We start from the raw sequence: 27,893 nt of genomic DNA on the forward strand, positions 1-27,893 counted from the left end.
GCAATTCATCACAGAAGTGATAGGGAACCATTAGGTCTTCTTGAGCAGAGTAACATGGTCACATTTATGTATTAAGAACAATTTGACAGGTGTAGCCAATTAATAAGTTACTACAATAGACTACACTGGAAGGGGACAAGGGCCTTCATTATAGCAGTGGCTGTGTTACAGACAGAAAAGGGAAGTAAAAATATAAATGGCAGTAGAACTGACAAGACTTAACAACAAGAATTTGTGGGATAGGGATGAGTCAAGGATGACTCCAAGGCTTACAAAGCCTGGGTGACAAGAAGGATGGAGCTGAGTTCTGAACATTCAGGTTGTACAGTTAAAGATCCACAATGGGCAATTAATAAGGCAGGATGGGAATTGAGAAAGGACTGACACTGCAAGCTGCGAGGTTGAAGTCATCTGCAAAGAGATGACAGCTGAACCCAAGAGAGCTGATAAGAAGCTATAAGTCAGAGACAGGCAAAGTGTGCCTCAACTTTCAAAAAGGGAAAAAGAGTGACATTTGCAAAATATAAAGCAGTGAACTAATGTAGATTCCTGGCAAAATCCTAGTTATTATTAAATAGACAGAAAATACCAGGAAAAGAAAGCAATGATTTTTGATTTTCTTCCCGAGTTATTTTTACCTTCTGAATCCAATTCTCCCTGTGCAACAGGAGAACTGTTTGGTTCTGCAATTATGTATTATATCTAGGATATACTGCAACATATTTAACATATATAGGACTGCTTGCCATCTTGGGGGGGGGGGGGTGGAGGTAGGGAGGGGAAAAAACGAAACATAAGCGAGTGCAAGGGATAATGTTGTGAAAAATTACCCTGGCATGGATTCTGTCAATACAAAGTTATTATTAAATAAAACAAAATTTAAAAAAAAGAAAAGAAAAGAAAAGAAAGCAATGAATAACAAAGAACAATATGATCCATCAAGACTAGAAAATAGGACTTCTGGCCAAGATGGCAGAGAGGACACATGCATCTACCTAGGCTCCTTCTTGCTCTCAGAATACTTTTTTTTTCATGACAAGCCTCGGAATTAGTGCATGACTGAAAAAATCCACAAATACATTACAGATATCCTTGAAATTCACCAGAAAAGGTCTGTTTTTGCTCACGGGCAGGGACAGTTAGATCAGGTGCAGACTGCAGGCAGGCAGCCCACACTGAGCAGACCCAAGGAGGGTGGGGTATGATCTCAGCCATTTCTGCACGGAGAACTTTACTACAGTGTGGCTACTTTGCCCTGGCAGCAAGTCAGTAGACAAGCAGAGAAGCTAAAAACACAGGGAATAAAAACTAGAACCCTGAAAAGCTAAGGTCTCTCCGGACCGGGCCACACCCACCCAACACTTGGAGTGATTCAGCATGCTCTTAGAGTCTCAGAGTGCAGATGCAGCTCAGCCATTTCTGTCCTGCTAGTCCCTCAATGCTGCCCCCTGCAGTCTGTTGAAGAAGCTCAGTAATACTATCCAGCAGACTGTATTTGCTTTTTTTTTTTTTATTAGTTTGTTTTCTTTGATTCTTCTTTGACAAAATGAACAAAAAATTCAAAGTGGACTCTAACAATAGAGAGCTTCTATATGGAAAGAGAGCAGACTTTAAACCCCGAGGAGACTAAAAATAGACTGTCTCCAAATGAATCCCCAAAGGGAGTTATGATCTAGTCCCCAACACACAAGACTCTCATAGAAGAAATTAAACAGACTCTCACAAGAGAGCTAAAAGAAAAATGGGAAAAGGAAAGGGAAGCTTGGTAAGAGGGTTTGGATAAGTCATCCCAATCATTTAAAGATAGAGTGGATAAAGAAATCAAATCCCTGAAAAACAATTAGTGAATTGGAAAAGGTAAATAAACAACAACAAGAAAAACAGAATTAGTGAATTGGGAAAAGAAAATAGCTCTCTAAAAAATAAAATTGGCCAAATGGGAAAAAAAAATCCATAGAACAAAAATAACTCACTTAAAAACTCAATTGGACAATTACAAAAAGAAATTTTTAAAAATTAAGTGAAGAAAATAATTCATTAAAAAATAGAATTTAACAAATGGAAATGAATGACTCAAGAAGCCACCAAGAATCAGTCAAGCAAAACCAAAAAAATGAAACAATGAGAAAAATGTCAAATACCTTCTTGGGAAAATAACAGACCTGGAAAATAGATCTAGGAGAGATAATCTGAGAATTATTGGACTTCCTGAAAAATATGATGAAAAAAAAGATCCTGGACACTATTTTCCAGGAAATTATCAGAAAGAACTGCCCAGATGCTATAGAAACAGAAGATAAAATAGACATTGAAAGAATTCATTGATCACCTACTAAAAGAGACCCTAGAATCAAAACTCCAAGAAATATTGTGGCTAAATTTCAGAACTATCAGACCAAGGAAAAAATACTACAAGCAGCTAGAAAAAAAAAAATTCAAATATAGAGGAGCCACAATAAGGATTACTCAATAAGGATCTAGCAGCATCCACATTAAAGAATAGAAGGGCCTGGAAATCTGATATTCCAAAAAGCTAATGAAGTTGGTATACAGCCAAGAATAAGTTACCCAGACAAAATGAGCATTTTTTTTTCCTAGAGAAGGGACATTCCATGGAATGTCCAAGATGGACATTTAATAAAATAAGTGAATTCCATCTATTTCCGATGAAAAAACTGGAACTAAACAAAAAGGTTGATCTCCAAATATAGGACTCAAGAGACACATAAAAAGATAAAAAGAAATATTTCTGTTATAAATATACATAAAGAACACATGGATAATTTGTTCTAGAAAGGAAATTGTACCAGAAAAAGAGTAAAGTAGGGATACGACATCTCATGAAGAGGCAAAGGAAACCTATTACATCTGAGGGAAAGAAGAGAGGGGGATGAACATAGCATGTATCTTACTCTTATCAGAATTGGTTTAAAGAGAAAAATATTAGACATATTCGATTTACAGAGAAACTTTTCTCACCTCATTGAAAAGTGGGAGAGGAAAGGTGAAAAGGGAAGGAGTAAACTAAGCAGAAGGGAATACAGAAATTGTGAGGAAAAAAGGGATAAGAAAGGGGAGAAATTCTAAGGTGGGGAAGAAGGATCCTAAAAAGGGAGGGCTGTGAGAGGCAAGTGGTGCTCACAAGTTTAATACTGGGGAGGAGGGTAAGGGGAAAGGAAAGGAGAAAAGCATAATCCAGGGTTAACAAGATGGCAAGTAATACAGGATTAGTAATTATAACCATAAATGTGAATGAGGTAAACTCTCTCATAAAGCAGAAGCAGATAGCAAATTGGATTAAAAGCCAGAATCCTACAATATGTTGTTTACAGGAAACACACTTGAAGCAGGGCAATACATATAGAGTAAAGGTAAAAGGCTGGAGCAGAATCTACTATGCTTCAGATGAAGTCAAAAAAGCAGGGGGTAGCCATCCTGATCTCAGATCAAGCAAAAGCGAAAAATGATCTAATTTAAAAAGATAAGGAAGGGCATTATGTCTTGCTAAAGGGTAGCACATAGATAATGAAGCAATACCAGTATTAAACATATATGCACCAAGTGATGTAGCACCTAAATTCTTAAAAGAGAAATTAAGAGAGTTGCAAGAATAAACAGCAAAACTATAATAGTGAGAGATCTCAACCTTGAACTCTCAGAATTAGATAACTCAAACCACAAAATAAATAAGAAAGAAGTCAAACTTGTAAATAGAATACTAGAAAAGTTAGGTTATGCTAGATCTTTGGAGAAAACTACATGGAGACAGAAAGGAATACACTTTCTTCTCAGCAGTTCATAGAACCTATACAAAAATTGACCATATATTAGGACATAAAAACCTCAAATTCAAATGCAGAAAAGGCAGAAATAGTAAATGCATTCTTTTCAGATCACGATGCAATGAAAATTACATTCAATAAAAAGCCAGGGAAAAACAGACCAAAAAATAATTGGAAACTAAATAATCTCATACTAAAGAATGATTGGGTGAAACAACCAATCATAGACATAATTAATAACTTCACCCAAGAAAATGACAATAATGAGATGTCATACTAAAATGCACGAAATGCAGCCAAAGCAGTAATAAGGGGAAATTTTATATCTCTAGAGGCCTACTTGCATAAAATAGAGAAAGAGTTCAATGAATTGGGCTTGCAAATAAAAAAGCTAGAAAAGGAACAAATTAAAAAATCCCAATCACTAAACTTGAAATTCTAAAAATAAAAGGAGAGATTAATAAAATTGAAAGTTAAAAAAAAATTGAATTAATTAATAAAACTAAGAGTTGGTTTTATGGGAAAAAAAAAAACAACAAAATAGATAAACCCTTAGTAAATCTGATTTTAAAAAGGAAAAAGGAAAATCAAATTGTTAGTCTTAAAAATGAAAAGGGAGAACTCGCCACGAACAAAGAGGAAATTAAGAGTAATAATCAGGAGCTACTTAGCTCAATGTTATGCCAATAAATTTGATAACTTAAATGAAATGGAAGAATATCTTCAAATAGCTTGCCTAGATTAACAGAGGAGGAAGTAAATTTGTTAAACAGTCTCATTTTAGAAAAAGAAATAGAACAAGCTATTAATCAACTCCCTAAGAAAAAATCCTCAGGACCAGATGGATTTACATGTGAATTCTACCAAACATTTAAAGAACAATTAACTCCAATGCTATATAAACTATTTGAAAAAATAGGGATTGAAGGAGTCCTATCAAATTCCTTTTATGACACAGACATGGTACTGATACCTAAACCAGGTAGGTTGAAAACAGAGAAAGAAAATTATAGACCAATCTCTCCAATGAATATTGATGCAAAAATCTTAAATAAAATACAGCAAAAAATTACCAAAAATCATCCCCAGGATAATACACCATGACCAAGCAAGACTTATACTAGGAATGCAGGGCTGATTCAATATTAGGAAAACTATTAGCCTAACTGACTATATCACTAACCAAAATAACAAAAACCATATGATCATCTTAATAGATGCAGAAAAAGCATTTGACAAAATCCAACATCCATTCCTAATAAAAACACTTGAGAGTACAGGAATAAATGGACTTTTCCTTTAAATATTTAAAGCATCTATTTAAAACCATCAAGAAGTATCATATGTAATGGGGATAAACCAGAACCACTCCAAGTAAGATCAGGAGTGAAACAAGTTTGCCTACCATTACTATTCAATATTGTATTAGCAATGCTAGCTTTGGCAATAAGAGTCAAGAAAGAGATTAAAGGAATTAGAGTAAGTAATGAGGAAACTAAATTATCACTCTTTGCAGATGATATGATGGTATACTTAGAAAACCCCAGAGATTCTACTAAAAAGCTATTAGAAATAAATTCACAACTTTAGCAAAGTTGCAGGATACAAAATAAATCCCCATAAATCCTCAGCATTTTTATACATCACCAACAAAATCCAACAGCAAGAGATACAAAGAGAAATTCCATTCAAAATAACTGTCAATAGCATAAACTATTTGGGAATCTATTTACCAAAGGAAAGTCAGGAATTATATGAGCAAAATTACAAAACACCTTCCACACAAATAAAGTCAGAGTTAAATAATTGGAAAAATATTAAGTGCTCTTGGATCAGCAGAGCGAATAGAAGATGACAATACTACCTAAACTAATCTATTTATTTAGTGCTATACCAATCAGACTCCCAAGAAGCTATTTTAATGACCTAGAAAAAATAACAAAATTCATATGGAAGAATAAAAGATCAAGAACTTCAAGGGAACTAATGAAGAAAAAAAATCAAATAAAGGCGGCCTCGCTATACCTGATCTAAAACTATATTATAAAGCAGTGGTCACCAAAACCATTTGGTATTGGCTAAGAAATAGATGAGTTGATCAGTGGAATAGGTTAGGTTCACAGGACAAAATAGTCAATAACTATAGCAATCTAGTATTTGACAAACCCAAAGATCCCAGCTTTTGGGATAAGAATTCACTATTTGACAAAAACTGCTGGGAAAACTAGAAATTAGTATGGCAGAAACTAAGCATGGACCCATACTTAATACCGTACACCAAGATAAGATCAAAATGGGTCCATGATTTAAGGATAAAGAATGAGATTATAAATAAATTAGAGGAACATAAGATAGTTTATCTCTCAGACTTGTGGAGGAAGGAATTTGTAACCAAAGAAGAACTAATCATTATTGATCACAAAATAGAAAATTTTGAAAATTAAAAAGCTTTTTTACAAACAAAACTAATGCAAACAAGATTAGAAGCAGAGCAATAAACTGAGAAAACATTTTTACAATAAAAGGTTCTAATAAAGGTCTCATTTCCAAAATATATGGAGAACTGACTCTAATTTATAAGAAATCAAGCCATTCTCCAATTGATAAATGGTCAAAGGATATGAACACACAATTTTCAGATGATGAAACTATTTCTACTCATCTGAAAGGGTGTTCCAAAAGACTATTGATCAGAAAAATGTAAATTAAGACAACTCTCGAGATACCACTACACACACCTGTCAGATTGGCTAAGATGACAGGAATAGATAATGATGAATGTTGGAGGAGATGCGAGAAAAGTGGGGACACTGATGCATTGTTGGTGGAGTTGTGAAAGAATCCAACCATTCTGGAGAGCAATCTGGAATTATGCCGAAAAAATTATCAAACTGTGCATATCCTTTGATCCAGCAGTGTTACTACTGGGCTTATATCCCAGGGAGACACTAAAGAAGGGAAAGGGACCTGTATATGCCAAAATGTTTGTGGAAGTCCTTTTTTGTAGTGGCTAGAAACTGGAAACTGAGTGGATGTCCATCAATTGGAGAATGGTTGGGTAAATTTTGGTATATGAATGTTATGGTATATTATTGTTCTGTAAGAAATGACCAGCAGGATGGTGCTAACTGAAATGAGCAGAACCAGGAGATCATCATACCCTTCAACAACAATACTGTATGAGGGTGTATTCTGATGGAAGTGGATATCTTTGACAAAGAGAAGATCTAATTCAGTTCCAAATGATCAATGATGGACAGAATCAGCTACACCCAGAGAAGAACACTGAAAAATGAATGTATACTACTTGTATTTTTGTTTTTCTTCCCAGGTTATTTTTACCTTCTGAATCCAATTCTTCTTGTGCAAAAAGAGAATTATTCGGTTCTGTACACATATACTGTATCTAGGTTATACTATAACATATTTAACATGTGTAAGACTGCCTGCCATCTAGGGGAGTGGCTAGAGGGAGGAAAGGGAAAAATTGGAACAGAAATGAGTGTAAGGGATAATGTTGTAAAAAATGACCCATGCATATATGTTCTTTCAATAAAAAGCTATAATTTAAAAAATAAATTTTTTTTTAAAAAATATGCTCCTTGAAAAAAAAAAAAGACTAGAAAATAGCAGAATAAGCTCACTTTATTTTTGTGACACAATACTAGATTAGGAAAATGTTATCTAGATTTTAGCATAGCATTTGACAGTCTCTCTCATATGTTACTTTGGGGGGAAAGATACAGGTATGGCCAAATGATGATAATTAGGTATAAAGTGCTCCAAAGAAGAGGCTCCATTCAATGTATCTTCTTCTAAGGACAGAGAACCTATATCGATGATCCATTGTTCTTACAACCTGACAAGGCCATTTTCATTTTTGAATGCACATCCTGTTACATGCTTTATTTTAGAGTGGAGATGTCTCTGAATTTGCCCATCTCACATTTCTTTTGAGCTACTACATAAAATTCTGCTTTACTCATAAAACCTGAAACCTTTTGTTGGAATCCTTACTAACTGCTAACTAATTAGAGTTGATCTAATCTTACAAAAAGATGTTTTGGGCAGAACCTGAAACAAGGTACTAAGTAGAACTAATTAATACAAGGCTTGTGTTCACACCTTTACTCATTGGAGTTCAATGAGTTCATACCTCCCTTGAAGCTCTTTGGGCCAGAGAGCACTATGGGAGAAAACCCATAATCCCTCTCTCTGGAAGGAGCATAAAGAGGCCAATGGGCCAGTCGAAGAGGTTCTTCAGAGGAAGACGCTACAAGTCGAGATTTCACCGGAATGACATGAAGACTGGAGCTGGCTGGAGGCTGAAGAAAGCAGAGGCAGAGGCTGAAGGACCAGACCTTTGGATTTAAAGACATTTGGAGAGAGCTCTTGGAACCAAGCAGAGAGATAGGCCTCTAAGCTAACCGGGCTATATTGGAGATAATAAAAGATCGGAACTTTTATCACCTGGCTGCGTTTTGAGAAGAAGAAGCTCACCACATTTTGGCGCCCGAATAGGGACCGATTCAGATCCATTTGAACTCCAACACCTTTGATACAAGCATGCCATGTTGGGAAGTCCTGTGTCAATATCTCCCATGTTTTCACAACTGATTCCAAAGTTTTTCAGAGAGACCTTTAGTGTTCCTGTATTGCTTCATCTAATCTCTATGTGAAGCTTGATTTGGATGAGTTCTCCATAAAATAGTCTTTCAAACCCCAGCTTCCTTAATTGTAGGCCATGTCCCCCATTTGTGGGGTCACAAAATTATAATTTATTGTCTGTAAATGTTTGGTTTGTATGCCTGTTTAAATGTATCTATATACTTAAGGTTACATAAAAAAATTTTCATGAAAAAAGGGGCCACGAGAGGAAAAAGTTTAATAAGTCTGAGTTTAAGCAAATCCATGATTGGCATTTGCATAGTGTTCCAGTCCACTGAAACTGTTCTCTCTGCAGTAGAGTGTGAATGTTTGGCAGTTCAGCTTGAGAAAAAAATTGAGTAAACTATGATAGCTATACAATTTGTGGAAAATTGTAAAAGTTCTTTAAGACCTCAAACTTTTCAAAAAATAAAGGTTCACATTTCCAATATAAACATACAAAAATTATTATATGGCTAAGACTACATTTAGTAAATTTAATAAATCATAGTTGGAATGACAAAATCAATTTCATTAAAAGATAGAGAGGCATGGTTAGATACCTAAAGATCTGAAAAAAGCCTTTATTTAGAAAACCTGAATATAAAAAGTGATAAGGGAGCTTGAGGTAACCATGATGAGAGAATGGAGGGAACAAATGAAATCAGGAGAAATAAAACAAAGCAGAACACATATCTTTACCTGGATGGGTTAGCTAACTGGCTTGCCTAGGAAAGATCAGGTCCTGGTCCAAATCATTTAAGCAGGGATTAGCAAGAAAGTACATTCAAAGTCCAATAATAAGAGATTAGAAGGAGCCAAATTGTACTTATGAAGCCTTTCTAGGAAATTAAGTCGCCTAACAGTGTTACTGGGTAGTTATCCAACCTCATCCCTCCTCTTCAGTCCCTTCAAAATAGCTAGCATTTATAAGATGCTTTAAGGTTTGTAAAGAGATGTACAAGTATTATCTCATTTTATCTTCACAACATCAGAGGTGAAGAGAAATCTCCAGGGAAATGAAGGCAGACAGAGTTATACAGCTAGTTAAGTGACTAAAGCAAGATTTGAACTGTTTTCCTGTCTGGAAGTCTAGCGCTCTATCCACAATGCTATAGCTATCCAATTTTAACAGAACTATCCTGACATTTCTAGGCTGTTCACTAAGTGTCAGTTTCATTTTTTAAAGCACAATTTTAACTGTAATGTCAGTTAATCAAAAAATATTTATTAAGCATCTACTATGTGCCAGGCATAGTGTGAAGTATTGAGGAAACATATAAATAACAGCAAAGACAGTCCCTGCCTTCAAGGAGTTTTCAATTGAATGTGGAAGAAAACACAGAAGGGGATTAGGCAGGGAAGGGGGGAATGGAAGAGGGTCTATCCAAATACATAGTAAACTTAGGAAGAGTACCTCACAAGCATAAAACAAGGAAGCATAGCTAGATAAGTCAACATGCCTTGTGTTGATAGATTAAATGAACTAGAGATGTTAATCTGCTGCAGAGAAAATTCATTATGAAAAATAAATTGAACGTCTTCCACTTGGAACCAAGAAACAGTGTCAATTAGACCTAAGATCAATTCTAGGTACCTTCAATCATTCTAATCCAATGTCTAGTCCAGGAATTCTGTTGACTGATAATCATTTCCTTAATACCAGTGACATTTAATTCAAAGAACACATCAACAATAATATAACTATCTACTAAGACAACACAGAAGGAATTGAACCATTTAAGAGTCTTGTGGGTACCGATAAGTCCAAGAATCATCAGTCTCTCCGAGTTCCAAATCTCAAAGATCAGCAAAATCAGCAGTTAGAAATCATGACAGGCTGTCCAGACAGCTAACAAACACACTAATCAAAATTCAAATGCCTTATAACATTACTCAGGCATTAAAAAGGACCACCACTTACATTGGCCCTCCCAATAATTTCCTCATTGCAGTTATCATGAAGTGTAGCCAAATTCAGTTTACTCAACTGTGAATAAAGGGACTGGACAAGATCTACTCTAAGGGTCCTCTTCTAACTCTAAATTCTAAGATCTAGGCAATCATAAAGAACCAAGGGATCAACAAACTTGTTGCACACAAGCAAAATACCACTCAGTTGTTACTTTGCATACTGCTCTAATACAAGATCAAGAGTTCTTAACCTTTTTGTGTTATAGAACCCTTTGGCAATCTGGTGAAGCCTTAGACCTCTACCCCCCCCCCTTCAGAATCATATTTTTAAATGCACTTACGTTAACACATTAACAAAGGACAGCAATTATATTGAAAAAAATCTTCATTAAAATAAAAATCCCTTTAAGTTCATGGACTCTCTTGAGAATTTTTGCTGCAATGGAAAGGAAAAAAACAAGATCTCAAGTACCTACCAGCTGAAACCAAGGCTTGATTATCCTCAGAAACAATTGCCCAAAATAAAAAGAAAATTTGCAATTTAATTCAATTGTGTTTTCAGTTTAATTCCAAGTCATGGACATACACAGAAAAGTGGAAGCTACTATGAATTTTCCTCTCTCTAAAAACATATTTATGCATATACACACATGTACGTAAAATGGGGTGGGAAAATGTCCAATCTGCAATAAAAACAAGTTAAAACAGAGCTTCATGTCAATAAGCATTTATTAAAGGGACTGGACCTCCTTCAATGAATGGAACCTCAGGTCTTCCTCAGAATCTGCAAGTTCATCTTCCAGGGCATTAGTTTTATCATGCTTGATACCCAGATGATACAGATCGGATGCAAAATAAAATTCATATTTCGTTGGCTGAGAGGCCCACATCTTGACCTTCTGGGAGGACTGATAAGAGCTAGTAGACAGTCATGATGACAAAGCATTTATGTGATCATAGGATGAGCAAGACAAAGGAAAGCCGCTGATCAAATAAGGGCCAGTAAGAGTGGAGGGACAATAAAAAAAATTGGGGCGTTTTCCATATCATTAAGTTATCTTCACCACAGAGGGTTTGATCAGGAAGACAAGGCAGAAAGGTGAGCTCCACAGGGTGGAAGTCTTCTAGTTAGCTTCCTATAGTTAAGCAGATGAATTTTATAACAAGCAAATGAACTTATAATGTAGCTTAAAGTTTGGGGGCCTAATACAAGAAAGAATCTAACTAACTTTCTCTAATTATCTCTAAATGTAAATTATATAAGTGTCACAGAAATAATCATTATCTCTATAGAATCACACTAAATAATGCTGACTGGAATAAAATTAGGGCTAAATTAATCATTTGGCATTCTCCCTTCAATCCAAAGAAAGACTTCTATTTCTAAGGACAGTCACAATTAGAATTATTGATGGCCATCCTCTATAGACTACACAAAAACCAGAAGGGGCAGATCCCAACTGAGGTGTGAGAATGATAAATATCCTTTTGGGGCTAGTAACACATTCACAACGTCCATTTTATCTTCAGCAATGGTTCAAATGTCTTAGGTCTTCATGTGATACCTTGGAGCAACTTGTCATGGAGTGGCTATCAATTGATGGCAGCCCTAAAGGAGATTCTTTCCAAATTTTCTTTTCAGTTTCCAAGAACTCACAGAAATATTGAATACAAACTCAATATGAAATAGAGTTATAAGAAGAATCATCACCTTATCATTTACTTGAAGCTTCAAATAATCCCAATTGTTACATTATGAGGGTCTGAACTGAAAATTAAGTATTTTTATCTCTTAAAATTAAGAGATGCTTGAAATAAATTTATTTTCACAATCATCAATGCAATTTTACATATAAAATTCTTAATCCAATTTTAAAAATTGTGTCACAGCTCTAAGTTCCATCTTCTATCAATTCCCTCTTATGCAGATTTTATTATCATATTAACATAATAAAAAGATGTTGTCATATGATCTCCTACTGCAATCCTTTAGTCCTTTGGAAATCTCTCCTCTAAAGATACTTTGGAATGGGAGAAGTTTCAGAGCAACCTCTAGTGGATGTGATTCTCAGTTACTGGCAAAATAAACAATGGATCTTAATACAATTCAAGTTCCTTTGCAATAACTAGGTCAGGGCGTGAGGGTTAGCTCAAACATCAAAGCTCTAATAAGAGCATCAAATTCGAATCCTCTTAGCTAGAGAATTTACATTTATAGAATATGTAAGAAAAATATAAAAACAACTTAACAATTAGAAAATTCTTGACACATATAAATTATCTAATCTTATTATAAAAACAAAGTTTTCTCTAAAACATTTTATTCTACTCTTAGGAAAATGAGAACCCATTCTGTTCCCCATTCCTACCAGGGCTAAGAGAATGAGATTCTGCTAAAAAAGTAATAAACATTTTTAAAAGGATGCAAAAATGAATTAATTTAAAAGTTGCCAAATTAGCATCAATTGTAACAAAAGGTTCTTGTTGGAATCCTTACTAACTGCTAAGTAAGAATCCTTGTTTCAAATTCAGAGGTCCATAACAATCTTTAATCCAACACTTTTAAAAAGTCAATATGATTGTCTCTCTGAGCTTCAGAGATTATTATTAAATGTATTAAATAATGTATTTAAAAATACATTTCTCCAAGAGAATGAGAACAGGGAGACGAGACTATGCACCTAAATACACAACTTTAAGTATTAGAGTTACTCTGTGAGGAAAGATTTTTTTTTAAATGTTTGTTTTTACAGTGACTCAATAAGAGTAGTTACTTTAATCACTAAAAGAAGTGATCTTTAAAAAAAATTCTATCTATAAAGAAAGGATTTTAATGCAAGTGAGTTTGTGAGCATCAATATATAAATTTTACTTTTACAAATTAGATACTTGTACATATTTAAATTACTTCAATGCTAAAATGCATACTTTCCCAATAGCTTTGTGAGTCTTTTTAATATTAAGTTCATTAGTAAACACTTGAGAACTTAGGTCAAAAAAGATTCTATTGTATTTGCGTATTATCCCAATAAGATTTTACTAAGAATTATCTTGCACAGAATGTGTGATGATCAACTATGAAAAACTTGGTTCTTCTCAGTGATTCATAGACTTTGGACAGAAAAGGTCATGTGCATCCAGAAAAAGAACTAAGGAGATAAAATGTAAACAACATGCTATGGTTTTTTTTTTTTTTTTTTTAAATCTTTCTCATGTTTTGTTTTGTTTTTTTCCTTTTTGCTCTGATTTTCCCCCCAACATGATTCATAAACCAATATATATTAAAAATAAAAAAAAAGTCATCTTCCACAAAGGCAATAGTGTCTATTAGTGCTCTAATGAAGGTTCTTTTTTATTATTATCTGTGACCAGCGTATTAAATATGCCAAAGTACCATTCCTCTATTTTATCTGACAGATTTCAGAGTACATTTATCCACAAAAATTATGTTGTTATCTTATCCAGGAAGGAATGCCACTTTGATAGCTATTATAAAAATGAGAAGAGACAATCATGTAAAAGAAATGTCTTCTATTTAGGACAAGGATCAGTAAACATAATAAATCAATGAGGTTTTTTTTTATCCTGTGAATATTTAATATAATTAGCCTTGTTCTGGAAGAAAATGATAAAGCTTCCCATTTATGGTATAAATAAATCAAAAATAGACAAGAACATTTTGTTTGGGTAGTATATAGCTCTCATTTACTTTCCTGCCCTACAAAGTATAACAAATATAATTTTTTTCCTTAGAGTTAATATATAACTTGTTTCCTTTGAAAAATAGCAAATTAACCATGGTGTAAATTAGAATTTATTTCTAAGTTTGTATAAGATATGTGAATTTGCTGCTGACCTAATTCTAGAATTATGTCATTCAAGTAGTTCTGTTGATTCTTGAATGCTTTTAGGACCTCATCATTTGCTCTCCAAAGCCAAAAACTATTCATAGCTTCTAATACAAAACACCAAGAGAAAAAGTAAATATACTATGAATTTCCTAAAAGAAGGTGAGGAAAGAAGAAAGTTTATTGAACTCTTTAGTAAGAGTTTAGCATCTTTACTTTACTTTAGCATCTGGTTCACTTTACTAAAAAAGATGTTCTCTAGTCCTCAAGTCCCATAATTTCATTGATCTACACAGAATTCTAAATACACAAATAAATTCTCTCTACCAATGCAAATCAGCAATTGTTCAAAATGTTCTATCTGAAGAAAGTGGTCTGGGATGCTGAAAAGATTAAATGTCTTCTGATGATAGCAAAGTTAGCACAACTAGTCAGAGATGGAACTTGACTTAACGTTGGTCTATCTACTATCCTGCAATGCTACCATTAAAACAATGGTAGTTTCTCAAACAGATCATTCAATCTCCTAGCAAAGTATGGAAGGCCAATAGTAGCAATGGTGTTCCTGCCATCACTGTGCACTGTTAAAGTGCTACTTCAACTTATGCCATTAATAATTCTTAGCTCAATCATTTGTGTGAATCTAACATAAAAGCCATTGTCTAGAAGCCTTTTCACAATCTTATGTCTTGTAAATGCACCAGTAAACCAGTAAAAGCCTTTTCTGTTATCTTAAACAAATTCTAATTCTTTAATATCAAACAACTTTCTCCTTTCTAAAAGGAGGCCTAATGGCACTTAGCAATTTGCTAAGCATTTAGTATGTACTTAATGTGAGCATTAGAAGGGGGTTTGGTCTCCACAGATATATGAAAATTAAATTGGAGAAATGCAGAGATGAAATTTAAATTAGAAAGCCTAGGAAATGGAGACTGGGACTCTAAACAAGGAAACAACTAATAAAAGGAAAATATAATCAAGAGTTGGGGATTCAGACTTAGAAAAGGCAGAAAATGTAACCAAAGGTAGGGATTGAGAATAAGAAACCACACTGAAACACACTGTTGGTTGACTGGCTGATAGTTGTCCTCCTTTCTCAAAGATGACTAAAATGACATCACTAAGTTAAGATTAAAATTGCAGTGTGGCCAACTGAGCTGATCAGACCAATACAAGCTCAGAATGTTCTGCCACAAGTCAAGACACAAATAGCACTATGAACATTTGGGGTAGCTTCTCTAACTTTGACATCTTATGATTCTTCTGGGCTAATTTCATTCTGCTTTCCTCCTAGAGCACAGTCTCTTCTCTGATGAGAGGATGCCATGCTGAGTGGTCCTGTGTTTGTTTGTCTCTCATGTCATACAATCTATTCCAAAGTTCTTTAGAGAGATCTTGAGAGTGTCCTTGTATCATTTTTTCTAACCATCTTATGAGCGCTTATTCTGTGTGAGTCCTTCATAAAATAATGTTTTTGGCAAGTATACATTTGGCATTTGAACAATGTGGCTAGCCTAAGGGAGTTGTGCCTTCCAAAGTGAAGTTGGAATGCCTGAAGGTTTGGTTCGAGAAAGGACCTCCATGTCTGGTACTTTATCCTTCCACGTGACCTTCAGAATCTTCCTAAGACAATTCAAATGGAAGCCATTCTGTTTCCTGGTGTGGTGCTGGTACACTGTCCAGGTTTAACAGGCGAACAATGATGACATTAGCACAGTACAATGATGACAGCAGCTCTCTAGACCTTCAGTTTGGCAGTCCATCTAATCCCTCTCTTGTCCCATACTTTTCTTTGCACCCTCCCAAATACTGAGCTATCTCTGGCAATGCATGTGTCAATCTTATTATCAATGTGGACATTGTAAAATGGAGTCAAGAAATGATAATTTGGAACAGTTGGAGATTTGGAAAGAAAGTGTGATGATGTGATCAGAGGAGGAAACAAACTTCCTTAAGGGAATGTGAATCTTTGTAGCATTCAGTGGAGGAGAAGGGGGAGAGAAGGGGAAGATTCAGGATAAGGATTGAACTATATCCAAATGAGGTGAAGGGAAAGGTGAAGGGAAAGTGTGATGCTATAATCGGGGAAGGAGATAAACTCTCCTGTGAGGGGATGAAACACTCCAGATAGGCTATGACTTCTGAGCTACTCAGTCAATGGGGAATCAGAGGAGGGACTTTCAGGTCAGGTAGTTAAAAAAAAAAACCAAAACAACCCTGTCTATTGATGCTAAGGGTGCAGTTGTGTAAAGACATTTTATTTGACCTCTCCCAAGTCCAATAGAGTTATTTCTCATACTTAATATTGAGTCTAATTTCTTAGAAATATTCTGCACATAACATTTTTAGGTTAAAACACTGTTACCCAGGTGATTCAGTTCTGACTCTTCATGACCATGTTTTCTTGGCAAATATGCTACGGTGCTTGGCTGTTTCCTTCTCTAGCTCATTTTAAAGATAAAAAGACTATCCGAGGCAAAAAAGGTTAAGTGACTTGTCCAGGTCATATAGCTAGGAAATTTATCTGAAGCCATATTTGCACTCATGAAGATAAATCTTCTTGATTCCAAGCCCAACAAAAATATTAAAAGAAGCCATATTTATATCCCAAAGAAATCTTAAAGGGAAAGGGACCTGTATGTGCACGAATGTTTGTGGCATGTCTCTTTGTAGTGGCCAGAAACTAGAAAATGAGTCTTTGCCCATCAATTGGAGAATGGCTGAATAAATTGTGGTATATGAATATTATGGAATATTATTGTTCTTTAAGAAATGAACAGCAGGAGGATTTCAGAAAGGCCTGGAGAGACTTACATGAACTGATGCTGAATGAAATGAGCAGGACCAGGAGATCATTATATACTTCAACAACAACACTATACGATGATCAATTCTGATGGACATGGCCATCTCCAGCAATGAGATGAACCAAATCAGTTCCAATAAAGCAGTAATGAACTGAACCAGCTACACCCAGTGAAAGAACTCTGGGAGATGACTATGAACCATTACATAAAATTCCCAATCCCTCTGTTTTTGTCTGCCTGCATTTTTTTGATTAAGCTTTACAGGCTAATAGTACACTATTTCAAAGTCCAATGCTTTTTGTACAGCAAAATAACTGTTAAGACATGTATGCTTATATTGTATTTAATTTATACTTTAACATCTTTAACATGTATTGGTCATCCTGCCATCTAGGAAGGGGATGGGGGGAAAGAGGGGAAAAACTGGAACAAAAGGTTTGGCAATTGTCAATGCTGTAAAATTACCCATGCATATAACTTGTAAATAAAATCTGTAATAAAAAAAAAAAAAAAAAGCCATAGTCTAATTTAAAAGTTGTCTTATATCTGGCCATACACAAATGTAGATTTACTCTGGGCAACCTAGAGTCATATAAGTAGAAGGTTGGTCTGATTTGCACATACATGAGATTTTTGTGTCTGCCTCTACCTCTTCTCTGAATAGATTCATCCTACTTTTCTTCCATTCTCATTTTCTTCAAAAGTAAATCAAATATCTCTCTCCAGAAAATTTCTCAATGACAAACCCTACTTCACGGTGTATTCTTCTCAGAACCATTTCTGTATTTATATGCCAAGTTTTCTGTCAAAATCCCATTACAAAGAATATCATCATCAAAAAAGATGAGTACAAGTGATTTTTAACAGCAAGGCTCTATTGCTTGAATTTCATTATTCAACATACTAAGTGCTCTATGTGGTCCCTATTTCTAAAAAAACTATTCCCTATAACAAAAATGCTTCAGTACATGCTATTATATACAGCAAAAGAGGAAAGGGAAAAGAGGACTAAGTTTAAGCCACTAGGAGTCATCAGCCCTGGACAAGTTCTAAAAGTTCTCTCTTCAGAGTCTCCTATTCTTATACTGATTCAGGATTTTTGAACATTTCCTGTGTCAAGCCCTTTACAAGCTGGATTCCTCAGCCTTTCCAACCTTATTATATGTTAACCTCCCTTACAGATTTGAAGCCTGTCAAATTCTGCTTCATGTATGCCACTATCTTCCATTTCTGTGGTTTTACAACAACTGCCACAAACTCTTGGAATGAATCCTCCTCCTCTATGTCCTAAAATAACCTCTTTCCCTACAAAACTCAACTCCACATTACCTTTTCCATGAAGTCTTTCCTGATCCTCCCAGAAGCTCCCATGAGCTTCCTCCTAAAAACCAGATTCTATTATTCAAATACTCACTGCACATGTCCTCTTGCCTCAAAAGAATGTATCCTCAAAAGAGATGGACTATTTCATTTCTGTCTTTACATCTCCAAAATCTGTAACAATGCCTGACATAGAGTAGGCCCTTAATGAAAAAATACATTACAAAGTGCTTTTACTACCAAATATAAAGTGCTACCAAATATAAATCATTATTAAAATGCTACTTATTCTAAGGGAATAATATACTTTAATGAGAATATTATTATGACACTTAAAAAAAGTTGGGAAAACAAATCCTTCATTATAAGTCCCACATTAATGTCTTTTCTGGTGAGGTAGTGATCCATGTTCTAGAAATCTAGAAAAGCTAGACCCCAACACTGTAAGAAAGAGTCAATAGAACCACACAATAGCTACTATGTATATTGTAAGGTATTTAAGGTGCTTCACATATACAATCCCATTTGAGAGAAAACCGGATGAGAAGTCACAGAACCTGCCCATCTCTTATGAAGTACTTGACCTGGCATGAAGTCTGTGGCCTTGAGGAGTTACAAGAAGGAAACTTCACAGGCCTGTGAAGGCCAATCAAAGACCACCTCAGACAGCCATGTGGGTATCTGTGTGGTGCTTCAAAAAGAGAAACAGTCATTTGTAGGTCCCATGTCTAGAATGCAATTCCCTCCTGACTGAATTCCCCTCTTTCCAACCTGGGCAGTCACTTATTTCCCAAAGTTTCTCCTTAAACACTGAGCTGGAAGAAATCTCTAAAAGTTTCAAAGTGAAACCAGATTGTTTCATTCTCTGGACTTTTATGCCAGCGCCAAACACAGTACCTGACAGAGACAGGCTCTTATCAAATCCTTCTTGAAGGATCAGCAATATTCTGTCTTATCTTATATGCTTTTGGCACAGAAGGTAGGGATGAGGTGTTTAGTCATGTCCAATTCTTCATGAACCATTCTGTCCATGGAGTTTTATGGGCAAAAAAATACTGCCATTTCCTTCTCAGTGGATTAAAGCAAACAGCTAACAGGGATCTGAGGACACTTGAACTCAGGTCTTCCTGACTCCAGACCTGGTACTTAATCTCTACTAATCTACTTCCTGTGTTTTTTGCTTTTTGTCTGTTTTGTATTTTACTGTTTGCTACTGCCTTAGATTGTAGGGGTAAATGCTATCTTCTTGTTTCCCCCAATCCCTCCATCCCTCCATGTTCTAGCAAAAGCACACAATTTACTCCTCCAAGATTCCAATAAAAGGGCCTGCAAAAACCTTAACAGATACAGTTTTAAAAATGTGAATCAATACTTACACAAAATTGCAAATACTTGGTGAACTAACAGTAAAGTTTTCTCTTACTTTTCCTCAATTTTCTAGTAAAAAGAGGATGGTAATCATTAGGAAGAATATTGATGTCTGATCATCATGACATACTTTAAGTTACCAACCAAAAAATATAGCTGGCTACCCTTTCCAATACCTGTTACACTTCCACACATACCTCTCCCATCAACACCCCTACAGGTAGGAAAATGCTAACCCTTCTTTATCCTCACTGCTACTTGCTGACTCTACTAAAATCATCAATCTCTCCTCCTCTAAGGTTTTCAATCCAAATAAATCACCCAACCCTGATCCTGGAGACCATTACTTATTAACCCCAGAACATTCTCCTTTCTTCTCAGTAAGTTCAGTGACTGGCTCACAATCTTTATCTGGGGACACCTATACATATGGATATTCCCTTCAATCTATCCTAACATCTTAGTCCCTAAATCTATCCAATTCCCATGACCTATTTTTCAATTCTTTTTCAATTCTACCTCAGCTACACACAGATACCCCTGCTACTGCCATTATCCTAAAGTATTCTACTTTCATCTAATCAAACAATTTTTAGCATTCCACTTTTACCAAGGCCTTACTATTGCTCACCCTGTTCTGCAATTTCTCCATACTATTTGAGCGTTCTGCCTCTTGGTTTTTTCCCAAGCCACCAGCCCTATGTAAGCTACATCCATTTTCATTCCTTATCTGGACGTCTTAGTGAATCAATCCCACAGTACACTACTATCTATAGCTGGCCATATATGGACAGGAATTTGAGCCCTTATATCACCCGGTATACTATGACAAACTCCCAAACTGGTCTTACTTTCCCTCTCTGTCTCATTCTTTCCTATTTGCATGCTGCTGAATGTAATCTGGAGAAAATTACAAAACCATGCTGACTGGGTCACTAAATAATCTAATATATTCTCAAGTGGACCTGCACTGCAGGGAAGAAACCCTTTTAAACCTCCCAAATCAATTTCCTATTTCATCAGCACAGTATATGATCCTAAAGAAAACAAGAGGCCACTTGAGTCTATAAAGCAGCTAGGTGATATGGTTAGACTTATAAATTAAGAATATTACTTTGACATTCATGTGGAAAATTGAATGAAGATGACAGAAAGTAAAGGGAGGGACACTAAATTACTAAGCAATTATAATAGTCTAAGAGAAATGAAAGGGACATGACTTAGGGCGGAAATGTGAAAGTAGAAAAAGTAAATATAAAAGAAATGTGGGAAGTAGAATTAATAGAATCTGAAATGGATAATGACACATGATTCCTAAGTTGTAAGCCTAGTAGACTGAAATAATGGTGGTGGCCTTAAGAGAAATAGGAAAAATTCTGAGGAAGAGGAGTATTAGGGGAAAACATAATGAGTTATTGCTTTGAACAAAATAAGTTTGAGATATCTCTGGGACACACAGGTGAAGATGTCTTGCCCCAGTAGTTTGTGATCTATGAGTTAAGCTCAGAAGAAAGATGAGAGGACTTTTGAATCATAGTCACAGAGAGCAAACTTTTTTTTTCAAATTGTATTATATTGTAACAAAGACTTAAATACAACACTTAATCTCTTTAGCTGATTTATCTGCTTCTTATGAAGATCCAAAAAAGGAAAAAAAATAGCTACCATATTTTTCTATTCTATGGAATATCTTGAAAACAATTCTCCTTCAAATATCCAACTCTTTTATAAATTATTCTACTTGGGCAATCTACCTAATATATTAAAAACTATTTTTTTTTTCAGAACTGATGAGTAAATATTTTATTTGCTAAGTGGCAAAATGATATTATTTAATGTCTTTTACCTCTTGTCCTGAAAGGTAGTATGCTGCAAGAAGTCCTCCAATGAAACGAATATTGACCTCAAATACAGACACCTCTGAATTCTGTGAAGGAAAAATACAAATAAATATTTTCAAGGTTTTATTAGAAAAAGAAAAAAAACTTTCAAATCAATAAAAAAAAAACTGAGAAAACTATTCCTTTGGGAAAGCAACAATACTGAAAAACTGCCAAGGGCATACAGTATGTCTGAATAATGCATCCATCTTTGAAAACACTCAAAGAAAAAATGATAAAATCAACTTTCATTTAACCTCATGATATAAAAAGGCAAAACAATATACATATAACTGTTTCTACCATCAGGCTTTAGCATTCTACACTTTTTAGACATATCATTTCTGGAATTCTCTTTTCTTAATGAAATGGAACTAAGAAATTTGTGTTCACTGTTATATAGGGTTCATTCTTTTAACTTTAAGGAGGAGAGAGAACAGCACCAAATGGAGGTTTATGACTAAGAGTTCAAAAGGAACAAAGTATTTGATCAGTTTAATTCACAAAGCTGGTAGCGCCCACCCTCAATTTTTATGAGAAACACAAAAGCTACTGATAGATATTTTTGATATGCTACATAGTTACATACGTGAAAAAAGTCAAAGGAAACACTATACCCATGTCTCCTTGACTATAATGCAATGAACACTGGCAGCCTGTAATGTAAGTGGAAAACTTGGTTCATGGAACATGGAGGACAATGTAGCTTCTAACATACTTTAGTTAAAACCTCTTCTGGCTTCCATAAGAGAAGGAGCAATATAGAAGAGAACTTGAATAAAATAAGGAGAAAGAAATGTAGGTATGATTTAGAGTAGTCTAAACTATTAAAGAAACCCAAGATTGAATTTGGAGAAAACCAAAAGAAAATTTGAAGAAAAATAATTCTTGATGTCAAGATACTATAGAGTTTTTACTTCAAGTTTCTATGAAGTATGGTTGAAGGAAATAAACAGGATATAAAAGGACTGGGGAGAATCAAAAAAAATAAGGACTTTAAATGGAATATTCTAAATAGACAATAAGAAGATAGCTGGCAAGACAAAGCAAGGTTAAGTGAAAAAAAAAATCAACATAAGCAAAATCAAGAAAATTGAAGACAGTGGTGGGGGTGGGACACAATGAAAAAACAGCTCAGAAGGCAGGCAAAGGATTGAAGGAGTGTACCCATGGAAATGTTAAGACTAAGAGAAAAGGAAAAGGATGGCAGATTAAGAAGCCATGATGGACTGCTTGCCATCTAGGGGAGGGGGTGGAGGGAGGGAGGGAAAAAAAAAAATTGGAACGGAAACGAGTGTCAATATAAAGTAATTATTTAAAAAAAAAAAAAAAAAGAAGCCATGATGGATCTGAAATAGAATTTTACCAAGTGATTAAAGTTGAAGCACAAGCCATCTTTTCTTTCTGTCCTTCTGGAGCAGGTATCCAAGACATGACAAACATCCCAAGATCGATTGCAAGCTCTCTGGGTTAGAGGCCATTGTGACCACTTTCCTGTACCACCAAGGACCTTGCTTCAGAGAGTCCAGCTTTCCAGCCTCGCCTTGGGGCTGAGCCAACTTTACTTTTCCTACCTTCTCTCTTTTTATTTATTTATTTTTTATTGCTTCTATTTCTTTTCTTTGATTTTTTTTTAAATAACTTTTTATTGACAGAACCCATGCCAGGGTAATTTTTTACAGCATTATCCCTTGCACTCACTTCTGTTCCAATTTTTCCCCTCCCTCCTTCTACCCTCTCCCTCAGATGGCAAGCAGTCCTTTACATGTTAAATAGGTTACAGTATATCCTAGATACAACATATATATGCAGAACCAAACAGTTCTCTTGTTGTACAGGGAGAATTGGATTCAGAAGGTATAAATAACCTGGGAAGAAAAACAAAAATGCAAGCAGTTTATATTCATTCCCCAGTGTTCTTTCTTTGGGTGTAGCTGCTTCCTACCTTCTCTTAAGGTATCTCTTCCAGGGTTCCATCCTCAAGCAGATGCTAAAGATGATAAACAATATCATCAAGGCCTGGTAGGGCATTGGCTCAGGCAAGGTGGACCTTAGGAACAGGGAGTCATCCCACATTTTCCTGATGCAATTCTCCCTATACTAAAAGGGCTTTCACACCTACTACTGTGAACCCAATCTGGCCAACAGCATTAATCTCCCCATGTCCAAAATTTCAAAACATATCAGCAATGAAGATACCAATACCCTAGGCTTAAGAAAAGAGTAAATACATTGGCACTAAAAAAAGACTAGGAGATGATGCTAATGAATTTAGATACTAAACACTAATTCTAAAACAAGAATATAGCTGTGTAGTAAAAATGTTGTCTGGTGAATCTGCACAAATGTGTATAGTTCTATCATGGTAAAAATGCTACTCTAACTTCCTGTAAAAAGATGTATATAAATGAATCAGTTAATTTGGAACTTTGTACTTATATATGACTTTCTTTACCGAAATCCCTCCACGAGCTCCTACAGGAACACCCACTTGCTGTGGTAGATAAGATAGCAAACATAGGATAATTAAGATTACTTGGTTCTCTTAAAAAGAGGATAAGAATTTAGACACAGTTTATTTGTAAAAACTACATTGAGATATTGATAATGTATTTAGCTGTGAAGTCTTTTCAATCTTAACTTTCAATTTGAACCTCTATATATTTACTTACTTGTAAGTAAATTTTTACTGACATTTTATAATTTATTTTTAAAAGTTTAAAATTAGATCTTAAAACTATTATTCTATATCATGCCATTCTTAGAAATTCTATTTTGGATATTTTTAACGCCAACAAATTCCTTTTGTTGGAGGAAGAAGGAAAACAATGGAGACAGGAGAAAATTCGTAGGAAACGAGAACTCATGGCCTCAACATTTTGCACAATAATTCACAAAATTTAACCAACAAACAAGGGGCACAAAAGAGCCAATTTGGCCTCACAACTATTACTGAGAATTTTAGTAAGATGAAACTCATGAATGAAACATGATTCTGGATAGGTATAACTTATTTAAAGTAACTGATGATGGTGGTGGTGACAGCAAACATTTATATAGTATTTCTATGTCAGGCACTGTGTTTAAGTATCTTTTACAAATATCGCATCATAAAAGAGGGAAAAAACCCACATGTGCAAAAATGTAGCAGTCCTTTTTATAGGGGAAAGGAACTGGAAATAGAATAGATGTCCAACAAGTGGAGAATGGTTGAATAAATTAGGGTATATGAATGTAATGGACTATTATTGTTCTATAAGAAATGATGAGCAGGATGATTTCTTAAAGGCCTGGAGAGACTTAAATGAACTGATGCTGAGTGAAGTAAGCAGAATCAGGAGATCATTGTACATGGCAACACCAAGATTATATGATGATCAACTGTGATGAACTTGGCTATTTTTCAATGCGATGATTCAAAACAGTTCCAAAAGACTTGTGATGGAAAGAGCCATTCACATCCAGAGAGAGAATTTTGGAGACTGAATATGAATATGGATTGTTGTTAGTTTGTTTTTTTCCCCCTCATGTCTATTTTTCCTTTGATCTGATTTTTCTTAAACAGCATGATGAATATAGAAATATGTTTAGAAGAATTCTATATGTTTAACTTTATACTGAATTATACTGAATATCCAGACAAAAGAAGGAAATACAAAAAGAATTTGAGAAAAAGATCATAAAAATTAGCATAGAGACATAATTACATTAATGACAAAGGATTTCAGATATCTACATATCTGCTTGAAGTTCTGTCAAAAACTGCAATAATAAGTTTTTGGATTCTCTTAGTGATGATTTCATACTTCAAAAAGTGGAGAATCCAACAAGGAGAAATTCTACACTGGATCTGATTCCTATTGACTAGAAAGAACTGGTTATCAGATTGAAAATATAGAGCAGCTTGGGGAAAAATAACTACTCCACTTTAGATTTTTATGAAAGAGAAAGAAAAGAAATCTGGACATAATCTAATACATACCCTAGATTTTGAGAAAACGGATTTCAGAGGATTTAGAGGAAGGACAAATAAGATTCCATGAACTATAACATTACAAGGATGGACGAAAAAATCGTTAAAACACAAAATTCTGAAGCCAGAATAGGAAAGATTTCAATGAAGAAGAAAAAAGTTCTTTTTCTTAAAAAGAAAAAAATCCATCAACATGGATGCATAGCTAACTCATTTACCAACTTAATTGAACAAAATTGAAGATAGGCAACATCATGATTTCCAAAAATAGAAAATAGTTTTATTAGCAAATGAGCTTGACTTTTAATCCTAAAAACACTTTAGAATAATTTATTAAAGAAAAGGCTGGCAATAATCTAGAAGGAAAACGTGATTATACATAGACAGTATGACACTTCATCAAGAAAGAATACGTCAAGCCTAATTAATTTTATTTTTTTCTATGAATGAATTATAAATTGCTTGATCAGAGATGTTCTGCAGCCAGAGTTTACCTAGATTTCAGCAAAGTTTTTGGTAAAATACTCCACATTATTCTCATAAAGAATATAGATATAGATATGGTGTAAACAGCTAACAAATTGCAAGGAGTGGCTAATGACATGGTTGACCCCAAAAAGCAATAGCTAAAAGTACCAAAATGGTACAAGATCTTCAGTGCAATATTCCAGGAATTTGTGTTACTTGACCCTATTTTTAGCAAAGAAATGGATAAAGGCATGGATAAAACAGTTATCAAATTAACAAATGAGAATAAGCTGGAAGAAATGATTAATACTGTAGGACCTAAAAAGATCTTGACAACCTAAAACACTGAAATTCAAATCTTTTTTTTTTTTTGAAAAGTGAAATACTTTGTTTTCAAAGAGCTTGTGCACTAATTGGTAAAGACAATACATATTTGAAATTCAGCCACAGGATAAATGGAAAAACCTAGGGATAATTAGGGCTGGGAGGTCTGACCATTAACATTCCATAGAGCCATAAATTGCAGATGTGTTACTGGGTGATATGTTTACATATCTCTAAATTCCAGACTTTCTGTTTCTAGTGACTACCCCTTTCACTCCCAGTTTATCAGAATTCATGGTCCTACCCCCAACCTGTCAGAAATGAATTAATGGTCCCTGCCTGGAAATTTCAGTTGTTTACCAGTGTTTGGATTCTACACCTTGCCTTTGTCTTGAAATTCAAATCTAATGAAATGAAATCCATTAAAAACAAATGTAACATCTTAAACTTGAGTAGAAAAAAAAAAAAAAAAAAAAAAAAGATGGTTAGACCAAAGTTTGAGAAGATATGGGATGCCACAGTGAACTGCAAATTCAATGTTTCAAAAGCATGATGTGGCACTCAAAAAAGTTAATGGGCTCTTGGGCTGTATTAATATAGAGGCATAACTTCCATGGAAAAAGAAGATGACTGCTATCATGATCCTTGAGAAATACTATCTAGAATATTGTGTTCAGTTTGAACTAAAAAAAAAATCTGAAAGGCTGTCATGTGAAAGAAAGATTGGATTTGTTCTGTTTATACCTCAAGAAGAATAAGTAATAGGTAAAATCTGTAAAGAGGCAAATCTAAGAGGACAGAGCCAAGATTGTAGAAAAAAAAGCAGCCATTTACCTGAGCTCTATGCCAAACCCTTTGAACATCTTTAAATAATACCATTAAATAATTCTTGGAGCAGCAAAACCCACAAAAGGAAAGGGTGAATAATTTTCTAGACCAAACAACTTAAGAAAGTAAGTATGTACCACTACACACCTGTCAGATTGGCTAAGATGACAGGAAAAAAATAATGATGAATGTTGGAGGGGATGCAGGAAAATTGAAACACTGATGCATTGTTGGTGGAGTTGTAAAGGAATCCAACCATTCTGGAGAGCAATCTGGAATTATGCCCAAAAAGTTATCAAAATGTGCATACCCTTTGATCCAGCAGTGCTACTACTGGGCTTATACCCCAAAGAGATACTAAAGAAGGAAAAGGTACCTGTATGTGCCAAAATGTTTGTGGCAGCCCTGGTTATAGTGGCTAGAAACTGGAAAATAAATGGATGCCCATCAATTGGAGAATGGTTGAGTAAATTGTGGTATATGAATGTTATGGAATATTATTGTTCTGTAAGAAATGACCAGCAGGATGAATACAGAGAGGCTTGGAGAGACCTACATGAACTGATGCTAAGTGAAATGAGCAGAACCAGGAGATCATTATATACTTCAACAACGATACTGTTTGAGGATGTATTCTGATGGAAGTGTATTTCTTTGATAAAGAGATCTAACTCATTTTCAATTGATCAATGATGGACAGAAGCAGCTACACCCAAAGAAAGAACACTGGGAAA

General features: G+C 34.8%; 1 protein-coding gene across 1 annotated transcript in view; it reads right to left on the reverse strand.

Moving 5' to 3' along the window:
* MAN1A2 (mannosidase alpha class 1A member 2) overlaps positions 1-27,893 on the reverse strand; it is a 232,307-nt gene that overhangs the window by 96,173 nt on the left and 108,241 nt on the right. Inside the window, exon 5 of the mRNA XM_051992905.1 lies at positions 21,533-21,613. Within this exon, the coding sequence (XP_051848865.1) occupies positions 21,533-21,613 (81 nt within the window). The remainder of the gene's footprint in view (positions 1-21,532; positions 21,614-27,893) is intronic.

Source organism: Antechinus flavipes, chromosome 4, assembly GCF_016432865.1.
Source record: "Antechinus flavipes isolate AdamAnt ecotype Samford, QLD, Australia chromosome 4, AdamAnt_v2, whole genome shotgun sequence".
NCBI classification, from domain to species: Eukaryota; Metazoa; Chordata; class Mammalia; order Dasyuromorphia; family Dasyuridae; genus Antechinus; species Antechinus flavipes.